Below are 21,917 nucleotides of genomic sequence, written 5' to 3' on the forward strand. Positions count from 1 at the left end.
TGCATTGAAAGGGGGGCACGCTGGTTACTGTGCATTGAAAGGGGGGCACGCTGGTCACTGTGCATTGAAAGGGGGCACGCTGGTCACTGTGCATTGAAAGGGGGGCACGCTGGTCACTGTACATTGAAAGGGGGCACGCTGGTCACTGTGCATTGAAAGGGGGGCACGCAGGTCACTGTGCATTGAAAGGGGGCACGCTGGTCACTGTTCATTGAAAGGGGGGCACGCTGGTCACTGTGCATTGAAAGGGGGGCACGCAGGTCACTGTGCATTGAAATAAACGGTGTGAAATGGCCGGTCTTTGAGGAGGAGGTGAGCCTGTGTGCGGGTCGTGCCTGTCAGTTGGGAGCCCATAGAACGTCGGCGGTGTGGGCTCCGGCAGGCTGTGCGGTCGGCGGTGCGGGCTCCGGCAGGCTGTGCGGTCGGCGGTGCGGGCTCCGGCAGGCTGTGCGGCCGGCGGTGCGGGCTCCGGCAGGCTGTGTGGTTGGCGGTGCGGGCTCCGGCAGGCTGTGCGGTCGGCGGTGCGGGCTCCGGCATGCTCACACTGCATACCACGGGAGGCATTGTCCAAGTCCGACAGGAGCCGCGGTCTTCTCCGCCTCAGAGGTACGCCCCCTCTTCAGCTGGAACGGAAGATCCGCCAATCCTGAGGCGGATGCTGAAAGATGGGCGGGGATCCGCTCATGTACACGCCCACCCACCCAGCGCCGCCCGAAGGCTCTGCGTCCCAACGGCTGTCCCTGGGCACATGCGCAGTAGCGCATTTCCACGGACACAGGGACGGACGCAGGGACACAGGGCTTTTATTAATATAGATTATAATATATAACAATTTTCTACATATCTATGTATGCTAGTTATATATATTTTCCATTGTTAATATTCCTTTACATATAAGATATAACGTATCTGTAAATCCTATTTTTAAATGGGTTTAAACACAGAAAAATACTGACTTGTTTTATGATCCCACACAAACAAGATTACCTTGGAATAGTGTGTTAGACCTTATCTTAAAGAAAGTCAACAGACTATTTATTTATTTCCTTAGGTCAACACAGCATGTCTGGGGTAAACCTGTTTAAGAATTTCCTGAACAGGCACTTTTAAAGGAAATTTAACCTTTCAGTAACCTAACAAAAATAGACGCCATTGCTTCAACATTTCTATGCAGAACAAAATATGACATTTCATTTCTATTTGTGAATTTAATCTCCCCAAATAACCCTAACACCTGTCTGGTGTGTTCCTTGGCCTTCATGATGCTGTTTGCTCACTAAGGTTCTCTAACAAACCTCTGAGGGTTTCACAGAACAGCTGTATTTATACTGAGATTACATTACACACAGGTGGACTATGTGCCACTTTGTGTCGGCCTTTCACATAAAATCCCAATAAAATACTTTTACATTTTTGGTTGTAACATGACAAAATGTGGGAAATTTCAGGGGGTGTGAATACTTTTTCAAGGCACTGTAGTTCTGGGGTCAGTGCTACTCGCAAGAGCCAACAGCAATGTACTAATTATGGTTTTTAGAAGTCTCTAAGGGTGCAATTCTGATCAACACTGTAAGGAGCATTCTTCCCACTGACCACCAATGTAAGGGACATTCTTCCCACTGATCACCAATGTAAGGGACATTCTTCCCACTGATCACCAATGTAAGGAGCATTCTTCCCACTGACCACCAATGTAAGGGACATTCTTCCCACTGATCACCAATGTAAGGAGCATTCTTCCCACTGGCCACCAATGTAAGGGACATTCTTCCCACTGATCACCAATGTAAGGGACATTCTTCCCACTGATCACCAATGTAAGGGACATTCTTCCCACTGATCACCTGTCAGGGAACTAGCCGCATGAATACGCACGCACGTATTGCAAACGCACGTCCGCTAGGGCGAAGACGTGTGCGTGCTGGCCCACAAAGTGGATGTCCAATCCCAGCACCCTCTGGCCTTTAAAAGGATATCTGTGGCACATGAACATTGCTGACTGGTCTTCAGCTTCCTGTTTCCTGTTTCCTGCTTCCTGTGTTTGTTGCTGTTTCTGATCACCTGTTGACAACCCGGCTTGTTCTTGGATTCCTCTTGTCTCGCTCCCAGCTCTGACCTAGGATTGTTCACGGATCTTCTCTTGTCATCTGCCCTGTGTATGACCCCGGCTTGCCTAACCACGACTCTGCTATCTGATCTGCTGACCTCTGGCTTACTGACCTCTGCTTCTGTCCCCGACTACGCCTTTGGCTGTGCCTTGTCTGATGTGATCTGCCTTGGTGCCCACCTGCTGTACCCAGCCTGCAGAACCTGCTTCCAGTACTTACCTGTTGATCCTGCCAGCTGCACTCTCCATTACAAACTACTTCCAGCCGTGTGCAGTCTGCAACTACCACAGCACTCCTGGGTCCTAGTGCTCACCTCCTCTGGTGTTCACCTGCAGAGATATATTCCTACCATCAACCCTCATCTGGGGCACAGCTGGCAATCCCTGCTACTTTGGGCTTCGTGCTTCCTGTTACCACCTTCAGGGACACCAAGCACTCAGCCGCAAGGAGAGCCCTCTCGGCATTTCGGCTTCAGGACCAGGTACGTGACATCACCAATGTAAGGAGCATTCTTCCCACTGACCACCAATGTAAGGAGCTCTGTACTGGGGAGGTGTGGTTGAGGGAGGAGCTTTATAGAAGTATTTATTCCATTGACAACACCAACCCATGTATTTCCTTCACCAATGTTAGCCCAATTTTTGTGGACCGATCCTAAACTTTTCAGTTGGTTGCAGTGTACGTCAGACATTGCTATTATTTTATTGCATGCCACAACAATACAAACATTGGGTACTGGCCTTATCCCTTTGTCCACCCAATGGGAAGGGGGAAGGGTTGGCATTTGGGATGTCTGATAGGCGGGGGGTTTAGGGCAGTGCGGGGACAAGGTCGTCCAGTGTCCAGGGCAAAGATGCCAAACTGTGCCCCCCCCCCCCCTTAGGGTCAGGGTGCCCCCGTCCCTGCAATAAACTATTACACCCAGGACAGCCGCCCCTCCTGCCTACCCCTTGTTGTGGGGTGCCATGGTAGGGGCACAGTTTCTGAGATTTGCCCTGGCCACTGGATGACCAGCTCCTCCCCTAACATTATACAAACCTTCCATCACTATCTACGTCCATTACATGTATACAATATCTGAAGGTCAGTGGTTTGAAGCCTGGATGATGTGGATTTCATTTTTATATTTGCATGACATACATTTTTGAATACAGGTCCAGGCTGGTAATGCCACACAGAGTCCATATGTATAATTAATCATTGTGTAGTAACGTGCACTTATCATTGGCAGGTTTGGGGGTGGCATCCTCCACTACAGTGGCCGAAGCCGTGTTAGATGCAGTGATGGAATTTGTCAGCCATAACTCACCCAAATCAGTTCTTATGGTGAAACTGATCACTCCGCTTCAGCAAATCGTAGATGATTTTCTCAATGCCATGAAGGTGAAGGTTGGATCTGCTGTAGCAAAACAATCCTCCTGGCTGTCTGGATTTGCTCAGATCACGAAATGTAAGTGTCAATACCTTTATACAAATCATGTTTGAGTCTCATTGGCTGATACTGCACTATGCACTGACCTATTAAAACAGGGGTGTTGAAATAAATATGGGGTGGTTTTGTACCTCCCCTATTTATTATAAATATATACCGTATTTATTCGAGTATAACGCGCAAAATTTTCTACCAAAAAAAGAAATCAAAGTTTGGGTGCGCGTTATAAACGAGGGCTGGGGTGGGGTGGCAGTGGCGGCCGGTCCATTGAGGGCGCAGGCGAATTTTGAGTTCGCACTGCGCCTTTTCCGGGCTGCAGCCGCTCACTGTACGCGAGGGCGAAGAAAAAAAAACGTCCCCTCGTCGCGTACAGTGGGCGGCCCGAACTGGGGGTGAGAATTCTTATTATTCGCTGTATGGTCGCCGCTTCATTTCCTCGCCTCGCCCACACGTTACGGTAAGCATTGCTTTTGTACAATTCAGTGTTTTGCATTTTGCGAAGAATGGGAACAACTCTTTAGTGTATCTGATGATGAATCTGACTTTGAAGCATTTTAAATAAATATTGTTACCGGTAATTTTATTTCGGTATTGTGTTTATACCAGTTTACGTTGTCAACAAATGATTTTTATCATGGCCGCACGTGTTCAACAACGTTTTTTTTCGTCAATTACAATGCTTGGTGTGAAACAAAATTTTATACCGATTTTTAATCGAAAATTAGGGGTGCGCGTTATACACGAATAAATACGGTATTCTATTGTCTATTCCTATAATAGTCTATCAAAGCTCTGATAAGGTTAATGGAAGGTATACTAACAATGCTAGCTATAAAAATAAACACACTGCTTAACCACTTGCCGACTGCGCACAGTATATTTACTGCGGCAGTCGGCCCCGGCCAGGCAGAGTGACGTAGGTCTACGTCGCTCGCCTGTCACTCCTTCTAGAGCCAATAGCGGGCGGGCGGGCGCCCGCTGAGGCGCACGCCCACCTCGGCTCGTTCACGGAGGAGTGCGGGAGTGTGACTGGCGGACCCGATGTCCGCCGGTTAAACTACGATCGCCGGTACAGCGGGAGAAAGACAGAGCGGCTTATGTAAACAAGCCGCCTGTCAGTTCTCCCTGTGTAAAAGTGAAGATCAGACAGTTCTACTATGTAGAACTGTTGACTTTTGTTTTTACACTAGTAGACCTGTCCCTGCACAGTTAGAATCACGCCCCTAGGACACACTTAACCCCTCCCTGTCCAATACTGTTAACCCCTTCCCTGTCAGTGTCATTTTTGCAGTAACAGTGCATATATATAGCACTGATTACTGCAGTAATGTCACTGGTACCCCCAAAAGTGTCAAAAATGTCAGTCAAGGGTCCGATCTGTCCGCCGCAATGTCGCAGTACCGCAAAAAAAAAATCGCAGATCGCCGCCGTTACTCGTTAAAAAAAAAAACACCAAAAATTACAAAAATCTTTCCCTTTGTTAGTAAACGCGATAACTTTTGCGCAAACCAATCAAAATACGCTTTTTGCGATTTTTTTTACCAAACATAGGTAGCGTAAAACAAATTGGCCGAAAATGTTAAAAAATTTTGATTTTTACATTTTTTTTGGGGGGAATTTCATATAAAAAAAAGTGAAAAATATTGTTGTTTTTGCAAAAATTACGCTCTTTTTTTGTTTATAGCGCGTGATCAAAAGATCGCACAGGTGATCAAATACCACCAAAAGAAAGCTCTGTTTGTGGGAAAAAAAGGACGTGAAATTCGTTTAGGTACAGAGTCGCACGACCGCGCAATTGTCCGTTAAAGTCACGCAGTAAAAAATCGCAAAAAACCCCCTGGTCTTTTAGCAGGAAAATCCTCCTGTGGTAAAGTGGTTAAATAAACAAGGATCTAATTTATTATAAAGAAAGTAGAAATGCTAACATAAAACACTAAATATTACAGAGCATATAAGACAAAACAATTACAGATAATACATTACATATTCCTCTTCGGGGTCCGATATCTTTCAGCTGGTCTCAAGCACACAGGAAGGAGAAAGAGAGTAGCCCAAGAGCCATGATGGCCAACTGCCAAGAGCCAGCAGCTAAGAGTTAAGAGACAGATTCTATCTTGCAATCCGCATTTAAAGCCCACTCAGACACCACCCACACATAAACACCCACCGTCTTCTTGTCCAATGACAGTTCATAAGATGCCCCCTTCCTTCTCAACAGGAAATATCTCATCTTTCCCAAAAGCATGTTATATTCCTGCACTAGGGGCGCCATCTGTCCATGAATCATTGTTTTTGACCTGGGTCATCTTTATTCACCGCTGGCCTTTGATGTTGGAATAACCTCCCAGGAGATCTTATCTGAGGCTCCTCTACACCCATACCTCACAATAGGAGGTTTATGCGAGAACATCCTGTGAGAATAAGAATTCCCATTTATGACTCCTTGTCAGGAATGTCCTGCTGGGCACTTTGCATTCCAGACCAGGTGTAATCAGGTTCCATCATCCAGAAGCATCTGATACCAGAACACGTAAAACTACATGTTGCCTCCAACAGGTGTCAAACTCAATTTAATTGCGGGCCGCATCAGCATTATGGTTGCCCTCAAAGGGCCGGTTATAGCTGTAAGATCTGATGTCCAGAGCACCCCACGCACCCTTACATGAGATGTCAAGAGCCCCCCCACCATCATAAGTCAAGAGTCATCCATCATTCCTTATATCACATTGCACCCCCTTACCTTGTTCTACTGCCAGGAAGATGCGGGTGAATCAGGGAACAAAGTGCAAGGTCTGGAGGAGGACCAGAGGAGGGCTGGAGTCAGCTTACAGAGTCTGCTGAATACTGAGACAAGGGGAGGCAGAGACAAGGTAGTTTTGTGGCTGCACAGCGAGGTGCAGGATCTGTAGGAGGAGTTTTGCCCTCCTCTCTGCTGCAGACTACTGAGAGGGGGGGGGGGCAAAGACAAGCCTTTTTACAGCAGAACAGAAAAGCACAGGATCTGGCAAAGGAGTTCTGTTCGCTCTGCTATAATCTATAGAGAGAAATAGCCGCACTCCAACTTGAAGGTGAAAAATATAAAATCTGTTTTATTCGTATCCAAAAGATAAAATCAATTCAAAGTGTATCCATAATATAGTCAGAGACAAGAGATGAACGCATAGTAGTTGACGCGTTTCACGGATAAACGTCCACTTAGTCGTAACCAGGAGTTTTTTCCCTCTGCTGCTGACTACTGAGACATGGTGGGGGCAGAGGCAAGGGGGGTGCCGCAGCTGCAGGAAAGGTGCAAGGGCCACATGGCCTGGGGGGGGGGGGGGCGCATTCAGCCCACGGGCCTTGTGTTTGACACCTGTGTATTAAAAGAAGCTGCTTATTTCTGATTGGATGATACAGTCTACAGTGACCCTATTATTAAGTCCTAACATCAGTCTGGTGTGTCCAGTCCAATTACATAAATTTGTTTTTGTCCCCCAAACAGCCATTGTGAGTTTAATGACAGGAAGTAATAAGGAAGAGGAAGATGAAGAAGAGGATGCCAATGTTTTTGAGTTCAGAGAAAACATTGAACCGGCTATTATCCAGCTGTGTGCGGAAAGTCAGGACACCGTGGATAAAACTAAAGTCTGGCTCCGTGATCTGATAATGAAGGAGCAGTATGAGAACAATATCACAGATGACTGGATCCAGGACTTTGATGACAAGGACCACGAGGCTTTGCGCCAACTTCAGAAGACCTATCAAGTTACTGTTATTTTTGAGTCGTCGAGTTCCACCATCAAAGTGCTGGGCATGTCAAGGGACGTCCTGGAAATAACTAATAAAATCCAAGAGATGATAAAGTTTGTGCGAGATAAGAAGACGAGAGAGCGGGAGGCGAACCTGTGCAGTAATCTGGTGGAATGGGGATACCTCAGCGGAAGCAAATTTGTTCCATTTGACAAAATGACAAACATGGAGCTGGAGAAGGCCAAGACTGAGGACAGACAAAGTATACACATAGATATTAACGGGGCAAAATACACAGTGATTATAGAACTGAAAACTGCAAAAGATCCCAGAGGGAACTCCTTGGCGCTTCAACGAAACTCTAAACACGGTAATTGTATTTTCACTATTAAAGTGAACTTGTGAGGACATAAAATGGGAGCTGCCATTGCCAACTTTTGATGAAGTTGTCCTTTATAGTCCCCCACCTTTCCCCTACCTACAGAGGTAAACTCTTGCTTCAGCCTCCTCTAGAGATCTTTGTGATGCTCCACACAGCCTCAGCTCGTAAAATGTCTCAGCAGGAGGCCGTATAGGTTCCCCTCTGGATGGCTGTGTCCTCCATGGGTACAGATCAGCCATTACATAGTTAGATAGTTACATAGTAGTTGAGGTTGAATAAAGACAATAGTCCATCCAGTTCAACCTGTGTAGGTGTGTGTGGACATAATCATTTCCCATACCCAAGAATGATTTGATCTTTGAGATGTACGTCCAAGAGGCTTTTAAAAGTAGTTATACTCCCCGCAGTTACTACCATTTGTGGTAGAGAGTTCCACAATCTTGTAGCCCTTACTGAAAAAAAAAAAAAAAAACCCTGTATAGCCTAAGGTTAAATTGCTTCTCCATTAATCGCATTGTATGGCCTCATGTCCTCTTGCATTCGTTGTGGCTGAATCGTTTTTTTTCTATGCTAAGTTCCCTGTTGAGGTATTTGTAAATTGCTATCACGTCCCCTCTCAGGCGTCTCTTTTTCAGGGACAATAAATCAAGCGCTTGTAAGCGCTCTTTATAATTAAGATCTTCCAGTCCCCTAATCAGTTTAGTCGCTCTTCTGTGGACTCTCTCCAGTTCCAACAAATCCCTTCTGAGCACTGGTGACCAGAACTGGACAGAATACTCCAGATGTGGTCGGACCAGAGTTTTATAAAGTGGAAGGATTATAGTTTTATCTCTGGAATACATCCCTTTCTTTATGCATGCTAACATTCTGCTGGCTTTGGCAGCTGCAGCTTGATAATGCATGCTATTGCTTAGTCTATCTTCCACTAAGACTCCCAGATCTTTCTCCATTTTTGATTCCCCCAAAGGTTCCCCCCCCCCTAAAGTGTATTGTGCTTTTATGCTTTTAGTCCCCAAGTGCAAAACCTTACACTTCTCCACATTAAACCTCATTTGCCATGTAGTTGCCCACTCTGTTATTTTGTTCAGGTCATTCTGTAAGATTTCTGCATCATGATGTGAAGTTATTGCCCTGCTTAATTTTGTGTCGTCTGCAAAAACTGAGATTGAGATAATGATCTTATCCTCAATGCTATTTATGAATAAACTGAACAAAATTGGTCCCAGGACTGAACCTTGGGGGACCCCACTTACCACCCCAGACCAATCTGAGCACATGTTATTTATTGTGTATATCAGGTAGTGCAGCGCTATGAACAACAAAATAAATTGTGCTTAAAAAAAGATAAACAAATGCAATATGGTGACATAATATGCACCAAGAACGTGGTGACGCCCCTGACGACGTCACTCTGACGAAACCGGTCGGGAGGTTCCGAACATCGCGTTTGTCACGCCCCCAGGACGCCGGCTGCATGCTTATTATAGCGGGACGCCGCTTTTTATATCCAGTCGCTTGTGTATATTAATCACCATGTAAGTAGAACCTGTAATAAAGCTGCATCTTTTACCATACGGAGTACACTATGTTATCTTCATTCCTCCACATATTGCCATATACTCCGGAGTCATTCCTGGATCTATGAATAGGCGGAGGATAGCTGAAGTGTAAGCCTGGTCTGTTTGTTCAGAGGAGAGAGTCCAGCCTATAAGAGTTAACATCTCATGCTTTAAGTGGCCCTTCCATTAATTTGGAGGCCCACGTATTGCGGTAAGCTGCCACCTTGTCTATCTGCACGGGTGCCTGTTTTCCATTCTGCTTTCCACACCTTGGGATCTTCATTCTTTAAGTGGACTTTTTACATCTCCATGTGCCAAATGGACTCACGTTCTTGATGCATATTATGTCACCATATTGCATTTGTTTATCTTTTTTTAAGCACAATTTATTTTGTTGTTCATAGCGCTGCACTACCTGATATACATATTGAATGGGATTGCTATGATTCCAGTGTTCTAGCTGCTATTTATTTATGTTATTTGCTTATGTCATTCACTATATTGAACTCATTTACCACTAAGCGCAGGATTCCCCCCCTTGATTTTACATGTTATTTATTACCACCTTTTGCACACGCCCCTTTAACCAGTTTCGTATCCAAGAGCAGACCTTGTGGTCTATGCCTGCAGACCTTATTTTATAAATTAAGCGTTTGTGGGGAACTGTATCAAATGCCTTAGCAAAATCCAGGTACACCACATCCACAGGTCTCCCCCTATCTAGCTCACAGCTCACCTCCTCGTAGAATGTTAACATATTGGTTTGACAAGAATGCCCCTTTTGTAGGCCCATGCTGATTACTGCTGATAAAGTTGTTCTCTTTAGCAAATTCTTGGATATAGTCCCTTATCATCCCTTCCAGAAGTTTACATACTATTGACGTCAGGCTGACCGGCCTATAATTTCCCGGGATATGCCTCTGCCCTTTTTTGAATATCGGTATCACATTACCCTTTCTCCAGTCACCTGGTACAGTTCCTGTTAAAATACTATCAGCAAAGATCAGGAACAGTGGTCTAGATATAACTTTACTGAGTTCTTTAAGTACTCTCGGATGTACGCCATCTGTGCCTGGCGATTTTCTTGTGTTAATTTTATCCAGCGTTTCCCTGGTTTCACCCTCTGTTAGCCATAGCGGCAAGTCCTGTGTATTACTACTAACCATACAGTCATAGTCAGTGTAACCCTCCTTTCCCCGTGTAAAGACTGAGGAGAAGAAAGCATTAAGCACAGTTGCCTTCTCCGTGTCCTCTGTAACCATCCTCCCATCATTGTCAATTATGTGTGCAATACGCTCTGACCTCATTTTTTTGCTGTTGATATATTTAAAGAATTTCTTAGGGTTCTTTTTACTTTCTTCTACTATTTGTCTCTCAAAGTCGATTTTAGCCATCTTGATTTTGTATTTACATTTCTTATTTGATTCCTTGTATTGCTGGAAAGCCGATACTGTGCCCTCCAATTTATATCTCTTGAAGGCCATTTTTTTTCCCTAATAAGTTTTGTTACATTATGGTTTAGCCACCCTGGTTTGGCTTTGGCTCGTCTAAATTTATTTCCCATAGGAATGCACTGTGAGATACTTTTGTTTAATATGTTCCTAAAGCATTCCCATTTTTCCTCCATGGTCAGTGCTCCCAGGGTTTGGTCCCAATTTATTTCCTCTACCATTGAGCACAGTTTGGAAAAGTTTGCCCTTCAGAAGTTTAGGGTTCTTATGTTCCGCTCTTGCCTTTTCTATATTGTGATTTACGCTGAATGTGATCATCCTGTGATCGCTAGAGCCCAGGTTGTCCCGGACTCCTACATCTAAGATTAGGTCTGGGTCATTAGTAATTAATAGATCCAGCACTGCATTTTTTCGAGTAGGAGAATCCACCAACTGAGACATGTGGTTGTCCTGTAAGATATTCATGAAGAGGCGGGCCTTCAGTGAGTGTGAAATCCCCTCTTCCCAGTCAATGTCGGGATAATTGAAGTCCCCCAATATGATGACTGGTCCCAGCTTTTCCGCGTTACCCAACAGTGATAAAAATTCCAGCTCTACCTCCTCCCTTTGGTTGGGTTAGAATGAAGAAGACCATGGCTTAATTGTGCAGTAGGCATAGGGCCTGGCCAAGGCCTTTTTCAAGCAAAGGATTTTTGGGGTGCCACACAATAAAGATCTTCATAGCAGGACTGAAGTTAATTATCAAACTGTGGGTTACACTGAGGGAGAGGAGGGGGCTGTAAAAGACAATATCACTAAAAATTAAGTTCTCCTTTAAAGTCTATCCTCCAGGGCTGCCACCATAACCCTGGCTTTATTCCCTAGAGAGCAATTGATCTGAAACAGGTATGTTGTCAAAAAAGTCGAAAAAGTTCAATTTTGCATGCTTGATCCAGGCCACAAACTCACTAGGGAGTGAAGCCAGGATTAGGATGATGGCGCTGGGCATTTTACCCACATAGCCAGCGATGGTGACTAAATTATGTAGTAAAGTTGAGTAAACAGGTCATGATGGGAACATGGGTGCCACCATTGCTAACACTGTTTGGTAGCTAGTTCTTTGGAAGTTAAGGTCACCCTATGCCTTCACTTATTAGTAAGTTATATACCAAAAAATACATCCTGAAAAACGTAGGAATCACAGTCAGGGAATGGAACGGGTGTGACTAGAAAAAATAGAACTTTTTTAGACACATCAAAGGTAAAAGTTTTTGAACACCTGACCATCACACTTATAGGAGATTGTTGACCCTGGACCAAAAGCATGGCCATGAATATGGGGTCCCCCCCATACACACACACACCTTTGTGAGCAATACTGCCTCCACTCTTCTGGGAAGGCTTTCCATAAGATTATAGAGGGTGTTTATGAGAATGTGTGAGGTCACTTACTGATGTTGAAAGAGAAGACCTGAATCTCAAATCATCCCAAAGGTTTTCTTTTACAAAGATATGATAGGTGTACAGAGCCGACTGACTGGGACAAAGATAAGGTACATGCAACATAACTTGAAGTACAGTTCCAATTAAATAAAAGAGAATTACAGTGAGTAAATTATTTCAATAAGCAAACTAATCCATAGTATGAAAGTAATGTTCATATGCTCTCAAGGGTTAGAATATACTGTAGTTGTCAGTAGTAACAAAAAAAAAAAAAAACTAGAGGAGGCCAAACCTCAAAACTGTGAGGAGATTCTCTGAGCTACAACACGTTCTCGGCCACTGAATGGGAGGAGTGTCGGTCAGCTGAAGTATATAAAGAGGTACAGCGCATCCGGAAAGTATTCACAGCGCTTTGCTCTTTTCACTTGTTGTTATGTTACAGCCTTATTCCAAAATGGATTAAATTCATTATTAAATTCTACAAACAATCCCCCATAATGACAATGTGAGAGAAGTTTGTTTGAAATCTTTGCAAGTTTATTAAAAATAAGAAATGAAAAAATCCCATGTACATAAGTATTCACACCCTTTGCTTATTACTTTGGTGAAGCTCCTTTGGCACCAATTACAGCCTCCAGTCTTTCTGAGTATGATGCTACAAGCTTGGCACTCCTATTTTTGGGCAGTTTTTCCAAATTCTTCTTTGCAGGACCTCTCAAGCTCCATCAGGTTGGATGGGGGAGCGTCGGTGCTCAGCCATTTTCAGATCTCTCCAGAGATGTTCAATCGGGTTCAAGTCTGAGCTCTGGCTGGGATACTCAATGACATTCACAGAGTTGTCCCTTAGCCACTCCTTTGTTATCTTGGCTGCGTTGCTTAGGGTCATTGTCCTGTTGGAAGATAAACCTTTGCCCCAGTCTGTGGTCCAGAGCGCTCTGGAGCAGGTTTTCATCAAGGATGTCTCTGTACCATGCTGCATTCATCTTTCCCTCCATCCTGACTAGTCTCCCAGTTATTGCCCCTGAAAACCATCCCCACAGCATGAAGCTGCCACAACCATGCTTCACTGTAGGGATGGTATTGGCCAGGTGATGAGAGGTGCCTGGTTTCCTCCAGACATGACGCTTGCCATTCAGGCCAAAGAGTTAAATTTTGTTTCTCATTGTCTGAGAGTCCTTCAGGTGCCTTTTGGCAAACTCCAGGTGCGTTGTCATGTGCCTTTTACTGAGGAGTGGTTTCTATCTGGCCACTCTACCATACAGGCCTGATTGGTAGAAACGCTGGAGCTCTGCTAGAGTGACCATTAGGTTCTTGGTCACCTCCATGACTAAGGCCCTTCTCCCCCGATCGCTCAGTTTGGCTGGGTGGCCCGCTCAAGGAAGAGTCCTGGTGGTTCCAAACTTCTTCTCTTTATTGATGATGGAGGCCACTGTGCTCACTGGGACCTTCAATGCAGCATAAATGTTTCTGTACCCTTCCCCAGATCTGTGTGTCAATACAATCCTCCCTCTGAGGTTTACAGACAATTCCTTGGACTTCATGGCTTGGTTTGTGCTCTGACATGCACTGTTAACTGTGGGACTTTATAGAGACAGGTGTGTGCCTTTCCAAATCATGTCCAATCAACTGAATTTACCACAGGTGGACTCCAATCAAGTTGTAAAAACATCTTAGGAATGATCAGTGTAAACAGGATGCACCTATGCTCAATTTTGAGTGTCATGGCAAAGGCTGTGATACTTTTGTATATGGGATTTTTTTCCTTTTTCTTTTTAATAAATTTGCAAAGATTTCAAACAAAATTCTTTTATGTTGTCATTATGGGGAATTGTCTGTAGAAGTTTAAGGAAAATAATTAATTTTGGAATAAGTTTGTAACAACAAAATGTTGAAAAAGTGAAGCCCTGTGAATACTGTCCAGATGCACTGTAAAAGGTGAAGAAGACCTCCCAGGTTAATGCGATTGAAGAGAAAGCAAGAAAAGATAGGGTGGGAATAAGAAAGAAAGGCAGAGAAGAAGAAGTCTCCGAGGACAATGTGCCTGAAGGATTCATAATGTCAGAAAAGTATGGTCAAAGTGTGAAGGATGAGCGTAGGATATCCGGGGTTGCCAAACTGGCAGAAACTGGTCATGGGAATCAGGCAATATACATTCCACAGGTTTTCATTAGGGTTGAGGCCTTGACATCAGTTTAAGATGCAACTAAGCCCTTTCACACCAGTGCAATTTGTCATGCAATATGACAGTTCAAAAGCACCTCAAAATTGCACTAATCGGGCAGCTTTGATTTCAAAGCTGCACTGGCGTGAACCAGGGCTAAGATGTGCTTGATATGCTTCTTACTGGCACTCAAATGCAAAAGCAGCCCAGATGAAGGAGAATAGAGCATGCCATGTACACGGCTCCACAAGAGGCCAAGTCATATTCAAACATTTCCCACCAGATCCTTCCCAAATGCTTCACCCAGACACGGGATCAGAAGCAAAAGGTGAACGCCCATGTAGAGAAGAAAACTTAGATCCATGCCAGAAATGCCCTGAGCCAGGCTGGTCCAATCTCCCAAAGAAAAAGATGTGTTGGGCGCTTGTGCCGACAGGTGGGACCCGTACTGGGATGTGGATAAGATGGAGAGAGGTACATAAACTCCAAATGTTGCAAATTTCCGATGTTAATTCTCAGGGCAGCACTGTAGGCAGGCAAAAGCTGAAATCCCGCTGGCACATATGAAACAGAAGAGGACAGGCGCCACTCAGTAACAAACAAGGTTTATTGCACAAAAGACATAGCACACTTACATAAAAGTTAGGTTCGGGCTTCTCCTGATAGCTTCTCTACCCCTGTATGGCATGGCGCTTCTTCCTGTCGGCTGGACCAGCAGCCGGGAGATGACGCCGCTAGAATGGAATCCAATGGGGGAGCAGGATTAGACCACAGACGGCGGTGAGCCGCTCGTCGGCTTGTGATGACGTAACGCGTTTCGGAGCATGCGTACAGCGCTCCTTCCTCCTCCGAAACGCGTTACGTCATCACAAGTCAACGATCGGCTCACCGCCGTCTGTGGTCTGATCCTGCTCCCCCATTGGATTCCATTCTAGCGGCGTCATCTCCCGGCTGCTGGTCAGGCCGACAGGAAGAAGCGCCATGCCATACAGGGGTAGAGAAGCTATCAGGAGAAGCCCGAACCTAACTTTTATGTAAGTGTGCTATGTCTTTTGTGCAATAAACCTTGTTTGTTACTGAGTGGCGCCTGTTCTCTTCTGTTTCATATGGTCCAATCTCCCAGGATGGCCTTCTGCCTCGAGGTAGATTGGACGCCAGCTCCTGAGAGAATTGGAGGCATGTCAGTGTCGGGGGGGGGGAGAACACATCACATATACTGTATATTTCAGATTTGTAATTAGCTCTTAGATAAGGGTTCTGCTTTAATTTCAGTGACTATTTACATTGCAGAACAAAAGTCTTTGCCATCATACTGGACAGAGATGAAGAACTGCAATATGAAAGCTGTACAGCTGGTGCCGAAATCCGAAGAGTACATTAAAGTCCAGACAGAGTTTGAAAAGTCATGTCAGATGAAGATCATTAAGGTAATTCAATAACCTCTGCCATTTACATTCTATCCCATCATCACCCAAGCATTTATACACCCCCTCATCACCTGAGCATTCTCACACCTCCTGGCATTTTCCTGGGCATTTACATACATCTCAATCACCTGAGCTTTCTCACACACATCTAGCATCACCTAGACCAGTGATGGCGAACCTTGGCACCAGAGGCGTAACTAGAACCTTTAGGGCCCCGATGCAAGAAACCATGAAGGGGCCCTTCCCTTCAAGCCTGGGGTTCTTCCCACTGATGCTTGGGCCCTTTACTCTCATTGCGGAGCCCTTTATTATGGTTTAGCAGCGGAAACCTTTTCCCCCCCTTCCTGCCATCTTGGGGCCTCCCCACTGTGGTGGAATGCCAGGGCCCGGTTGCAAGTGTGACCTTTGCGATCCTGGAAGTTCGCCCACTGGTGTCAGTAGTTTTTATTTTTTGGTATTTTAATTGTATTATTTTTTATCATGTTATTTTATTTTTGTGCAATGTCACTGACTATGACTCTGTCCATTCAGAAAAGGGAGGAGCTGGTAAATTACATATTTACCGACCCCTTCCTGGTTCTCTATTGTGACACATCCCCTGCAGCAGCCGGCAGGGGAGGGGAGGAAGCACAGTAGGGGGGGGCAACCAGGGGAGCACACAGGGGCCCAGAGACAGCAGAACACAAGTGAACTGGATAGGAGGGGTGGTGGGGGCAGCATACAGAGGAACCAATCTCCTCCATTTTCCTCCTGCAGCTACAGGAGGAAAAAGGAGGACAGTGATTTCTCTACATGCTGCCCCCACCGCCCCCTCCTATCCAGGTGTACAGAGAAGCTGCAGAGGCCCCCTGGAGCATGGGGCCCAGTTGCAATTGCAACCCCTGTAGTTATGCCCCTGCTTGGCACCCCAGATGTTTTGGAATTACATTTCCCATGATGCTCAACTACACTGCACTCCAAAACATCTAGGGTGCCAAGGTTCGCCATCACTGACCTAGACACTCTCACACAATCCGTGGCATCATCTTATTTATAACAGAGGCCATGTCACAGCTTCTAGACCCGTGTCTTAGACATTCCCCGTTTGAAGAAGTTTCAATTTGATTTGATCAACAGTTTGTCCATTTGTTCCTACCAAGGACCCACCACTAGGTTGTGAATAAATATTTTAAATTTAAGACCCCAATGCCCTCCACCTTGCTCAGATTTGTCTCCAGCTCATTCCAAAATGATTTTTACACTGTAGTTTTAATAAAATATGGGGCTTTATTTGATCATTTGTTCTTTTAAAAAATTATCGGAATATATTTTTGTAGTATGCAAAAAAAAAATTCCAACTAGTACTTTATGCCCCAGTGCTGCCCTAAGTGCTCTCCATGTTCTAGTGCTGACTGAATGATACCCAGCCGTATTCAACCCATTTCCTGTGAGTTCAGGGCATCAAGGACATGTCCCTCGGGGGTGTGTCATGAAAACGACTCATAGGAGAATGCCGTAAAGCAGTGTCTTTCAACCTTTTTTCAACCAAGGCACCCTTTAAAATCTGTCGGAATCTCAAGGAGCACCATATATATATATATATATATATATATATATATATATATATATATATATATGTATTTCAGTCTTGAAGTGGAAATAAAAAACCTACATAACACTTGTTACAATTTGGGCACTTTCACATGATCTTTGCTGACAGTATTATGACAGGAAATGTACCAGGTGACTGTAGGAAAGCCAACGTGATACCGATATTCAAAAAAGGGCAGAGGCATGTCCTGGGAAATTAAGGCCAGTCAGCCTGATGTCGATAGTATGTAAACTTCTGGAGGGGATGATAAGGGCTTATATCCAAGAATTTGCTAAAGTCAATAATATCATCAGCAGTAATCAGCACGGGTTTACAAAGGGGCGTTCGTGCCAAACCAATCTGTTAACATTCTATGAGGAGGTGAGCTGTGAGCTAGATAGGGGGAGACCAGAGGATGTGGTGTACCTGGATTTTGCTAAGGCGTTTGATACAGTTCCCCACAAACACTTGATTTATAAATTAAGGTCCACAGGCATGGACCACAAGGTGGGCTCTTGGATATAAAACTGGTTAAAGGGGCGTGTCCAAAGGGTGGTAATAAGTAACGCGTACTCGGACTGGTCTGTGGTGGTAAGTGGTTCAATGTCAGTTTTTCCAGATGACACAAAATTGGGCAGGGCAATAACTTCACATTGTGAGGCAGAAATCTTACAAAATGACCTGAACAAAATATCAGAGTGGGCAACTACATGGCAAATGAGGTTCAATGTGGATAAGTGCAAGGTATTGCACTTAGGGACCAATAACATAAAAGCAAAATACATGCTAGGGAGGGGCCTCTGGGGGTATCAAAAATGAAGAAAGATCTGGGGGTCTTAGTAGAAGATAGACTAAGCAATAGCATGTCAAGCTGCAGCTGCCAAAGCCAGCAGAATATTAGCATGCATAAAGAAAGGGATGTATTCCAGAGATAAAACTATAATCCTTCCACTTTATAAAACTCTGGTCCGACCACATCTGGAGTATTCTGTCCAGTTCTGGCCGCCAGTCCTCAGAATGGATGCGTTGGAGTTAGAGAGAGTCCAGAGAAGGGCAACTAAACAAATTAGGGGATTGGAGGACCTTAATTATGAAGAGCGTTTAGGGCGCTTGATTTATTCTCCCTGGAGAAGAGACGCCTGAGAGGGGACTTGATAGCAATTTACAAATACCTCAACGGTGATCTGAGCAGAGAAAAAAAAATATTCAGTCGCAAGGATTGCATGAGGACTCGAGGCCATACAATGCGATTAAAGGAGAAGCGTTTTAACCTCAGGAAGCGCAGGGGGTTCTTTACAGTAAGGGCTACAAGATTGTGGAATTCTCTGCCACAAATGGTAGTAACTGCGGGAAGTATGGCTACTTTTAAAAGACTCTTGGATGTATATCTCAAGGATCAGAACATTCAGGGGTATGAGAAATGATTATGTCTACACACACCTACACAGGTTGAACTGGATGGACTATTGTCTTTATTCAGCCTCAACTTCTATGTAACTCTGTAACATTGACTCACTGCAGTTTGGCCGCAGAGAAGGTGTAGTGCAGGATACTCATGGTTTTCATGTGCAAAGGCATGCAAAGCAGGTACTTTTTGCGAGCCATATTGCAGCCCTACATTGAGCCAGCATCCTCGTCGTAAAAAATAAATCTCTATGTCAAGTTCTAATAAGGGGGTGATTAATATAAATATCTAAATAATATCAAATAATCAATAAGAAATTGTGCAAAAAGTCCATAATAGCAATCCTAATTAAAGTGTTTAGTGCCAATAAATGCATCCAAACATGAAGCAAAGTGCCACTCAGGAAAATAGCGCTCTTCCTCTTTTTCCAGTAGAAGTACCCTGCACTCATCAGAAAGATATGACCTCTCTTTTCTCAAAGAAGGCAAAAAAAGTAACCAAATCGGGTATCTCCATATGCATCGGTTTTCAGCCAGGTATCCTGTACACATGAATGACTCGATCCCACTATATGTTCAGTGGTGCTCCTGCTCCTTCAAGAGACTCTGTACAAACCTCCCTTGCCAGGGTCAAAGGTAGAGGAATCTCTCATAGTGTAGTAATAACCAGTTTTATTACAAATAGTTTAAAATTGCACTTACATCAGTTAAAAATACTCAGGCATACAACAGCATGGAAAAGGAAATTGAAAGCACCGGTTTGCAATCCACCTGCACTCCAACGAATGGAAATGATGTGTCCTTGAAGTCTCGCCCAAAGCGTTTCATCATCAATGTCTTACCTCATCAGGGGTCCCATCAGCAACGTCTGAGGCCATCGGGGGTCACGTATCCCCTGATGAAGTCAAACGTTGCGGACAAAACGCGTTGGGCGGGACTTCCGGGACACATCATTTCCGATCATTGGAGCACAGGTGGAGCACGTGTCATCAATGTGTACAGGATACCATTGGCTGGCTAAAACAGATGCATACCTGTTTAGGATACTTTAAGCAATTTTTAACCTTCTTTGAGAAAAGAGGTCATATTTTTCTGGTGAGTGCAGTGTGCTTCTACTGGGAAAAGAGACAGAGCAATATTTTCCTGAGTGAAAGAGTCATCTTGGTGTTGATTGGCAGAGGACTGATATGAGAAATGAGATGAGGGACCTCTAATAACCCATCCAAGCAGTAATTCAAGGCAGCAGGCATGAACTTCAAGAGCTCCATTTGTGTGTGTATATATATATATATATATATATATATATATATATATATACACAGTGTATATATTTATATATATATATATATATATACAAACCTAGATAAAAAAGTATTAATAATCAGCGCAAACCGTGAAATTCAAAAAATTCAATAGTGCACACAAAGCTGCAAACAATCAGTGCTAAACACAAAACACCTGTGACAAATCAATAAATAATATTGCTGCGCCAAGTGAATAAATCAATAAATGTGTCAAAATAATATTAAATATCAAATCAATCTTAATAAATCAACTCTTTTATTAGTGATTTCCAGTAATCTTAAAAGTCCCAATTATTAGTGAGTCATAAGGTGAAATCAAAAAATGAACAAATCAATCTTCATCTGTGATCACAAATTAAAGTGCTGCATGATGCCGCTGACGAAGTCTCTGACGCAACGCGTACGGGGGAGGAGCCTGCTCGGAGTACGTCGATTCCTGGAGGTGTACAGAGAGCTGTTAATGACGCTGTAAGCCCGCACTGCTTTAAGTGCTTTTCAATGTAAGTGGAATTTCATCTGTTTGAGAGAGAATAAATAGCCTTTTGCAAAACAGAGAGCATTAGATCTTTTCTTCTTTTCACACCGGATTCCTGGTCTATACGGAGGGATAGCTGGAGGCGGTGAAAGAAAGGGACATCAGGCTGATATATGCATATCCCAAAGCGTGTTTGACTCTCATGAGTCTAATCCTAAGGTGAGCTGCTTATCTTGCACCAATCACTGGGAGCACTTGGAGTGAAGCATGCAGCACTTTAATTTGTGATCACAGATGAAGATTGATTTGTTCATTTTTTGATTTCACCTTATGACTCACTAATTATTGGGACTTTTAAGATTACTGGAAATCACTAATAATAGAGTTGATTTATTAAGATTGATTTGATATTTAAAATTATTTTGACACATTTATTGATTTATTCACTTGGCGCAGCAATATTATTTATTGATATATACAAACCTGCCCACTGCTTGGTACCTCTATGCATTACGCCACATCCCACGTGGCTTTTTTTTTTCAGTTGAAGACACGTGGGATGTGGCGTAACGCGTAGTGGTACCGAGCGGTGGGCAGGTTTGAAGCTACATAAATGTAAACTGCTCGAATTGATTTTATATATTCTGTGTTTTTCTTTTAATAAATGTGAGTGTAATGTATGACGCTGGGATTGTGATTTATTCCAACCTTTTACCCGGGTACTGCACTATTGGAGATTGTCTCTTTCTTTGTATACGTCATTCTGGAGCACTGATAAGTAGTGTGGAGCCGTATAGCGATTGAACGCCAGAGAGAGTACTTTCATATTTTCTGTGTTGACCCCTTGTGGGTCTATAATGGAGGTGATCAGGCACTTCACCTGGTGATTTGAGCACAAGATTGAAGGAGAGGATACACACCGAGTGATTATTACATAGTAGGTGAGGTTGAATAAAGACAATAGTCCATCCAGTTCAACCTGTGTAGGTGTGTGTGGCTGTAATCATCTCACATACCCCTGAATGTTCTGATCCTTGAGATGTAAGTCTAAGAGTCTTTTGAAAGCCACCATACTTCCCGCAGAAACCACCTCTTGTGGTAGAGAATTCCACAATCTTGTAGCCCTAACAGTAAAGAACCCCCCACGTTGCCTGAGGTTAAAGCGCTTCTCCTCTAATCGCATTGTATGCCCTTGAGTGCATTACATGCACTTTAAATAGAGACGTTGGACTTTTGCACTTTTGCACTTTTTTGCACTCTAAGAGTCGTTTACTTTGGATTGCACTTTAAGTCATTTAAGATGTTTTTTGATACATTCACTTTAATTAAATAGAGACGTTTGATTCTTTGCACTTTTTCTGCACTTTAGGAGTCGTTCACTTTGGATTGCACTTTAAGTAATTTTAAGACGTCTCTTTTGCACTGCGACTTTTTTATTTTGCTAACGCTTGTTTACAGCTACTGTTCTTTAAATTTTTTTTTTATGTATGTAG

At 43.9% G+C, this 21,917-nt stretch overlaps 1 protein-coding gene across 1 annotated transcript in view; it reads left to right on the forward strand.

Annotated features, from left to right (window-relative positions):
- Positions 1 to 21,917, forward strand: part of LOC309557593 (protein mono-ADP-ribosyltransferase PARP14-like) — a 254,593-nt gene that overhangs the window by 224,179 nt on the left and 8,497 nt on the right. The window contains exons 12-14 of the mRNA XM_082260388.1: positions 3,340 to 3,558; positions 7,022 to 7,639; positions 15,535 to 15,671. Coding sequence (XP_082116514.1) covers positions 3,340 to 3,558; positions 7,022 to 7,639; positions 15,535 to 15,671 — 974 coding nt within the window. The remainder of the gene's footprint in view (positions 1 to 3,339; positions 3,559 to 7,021; positions 7,640 to 15,534; positions 15,672 to 21,917) is intronic.

Source organism: Pelophylax lessonae, assembly GCF_965119305.1.
Source record: "Pelophylax lessonae genome assembly, chromosome: 6".
Taxonomy (NCBI): domain Eukaryota; kingdom Metazoa; phylum Chordata; class Amphibia; order Anura; family Ranidae; genus Pelophylax; species Pelophylax lessonae.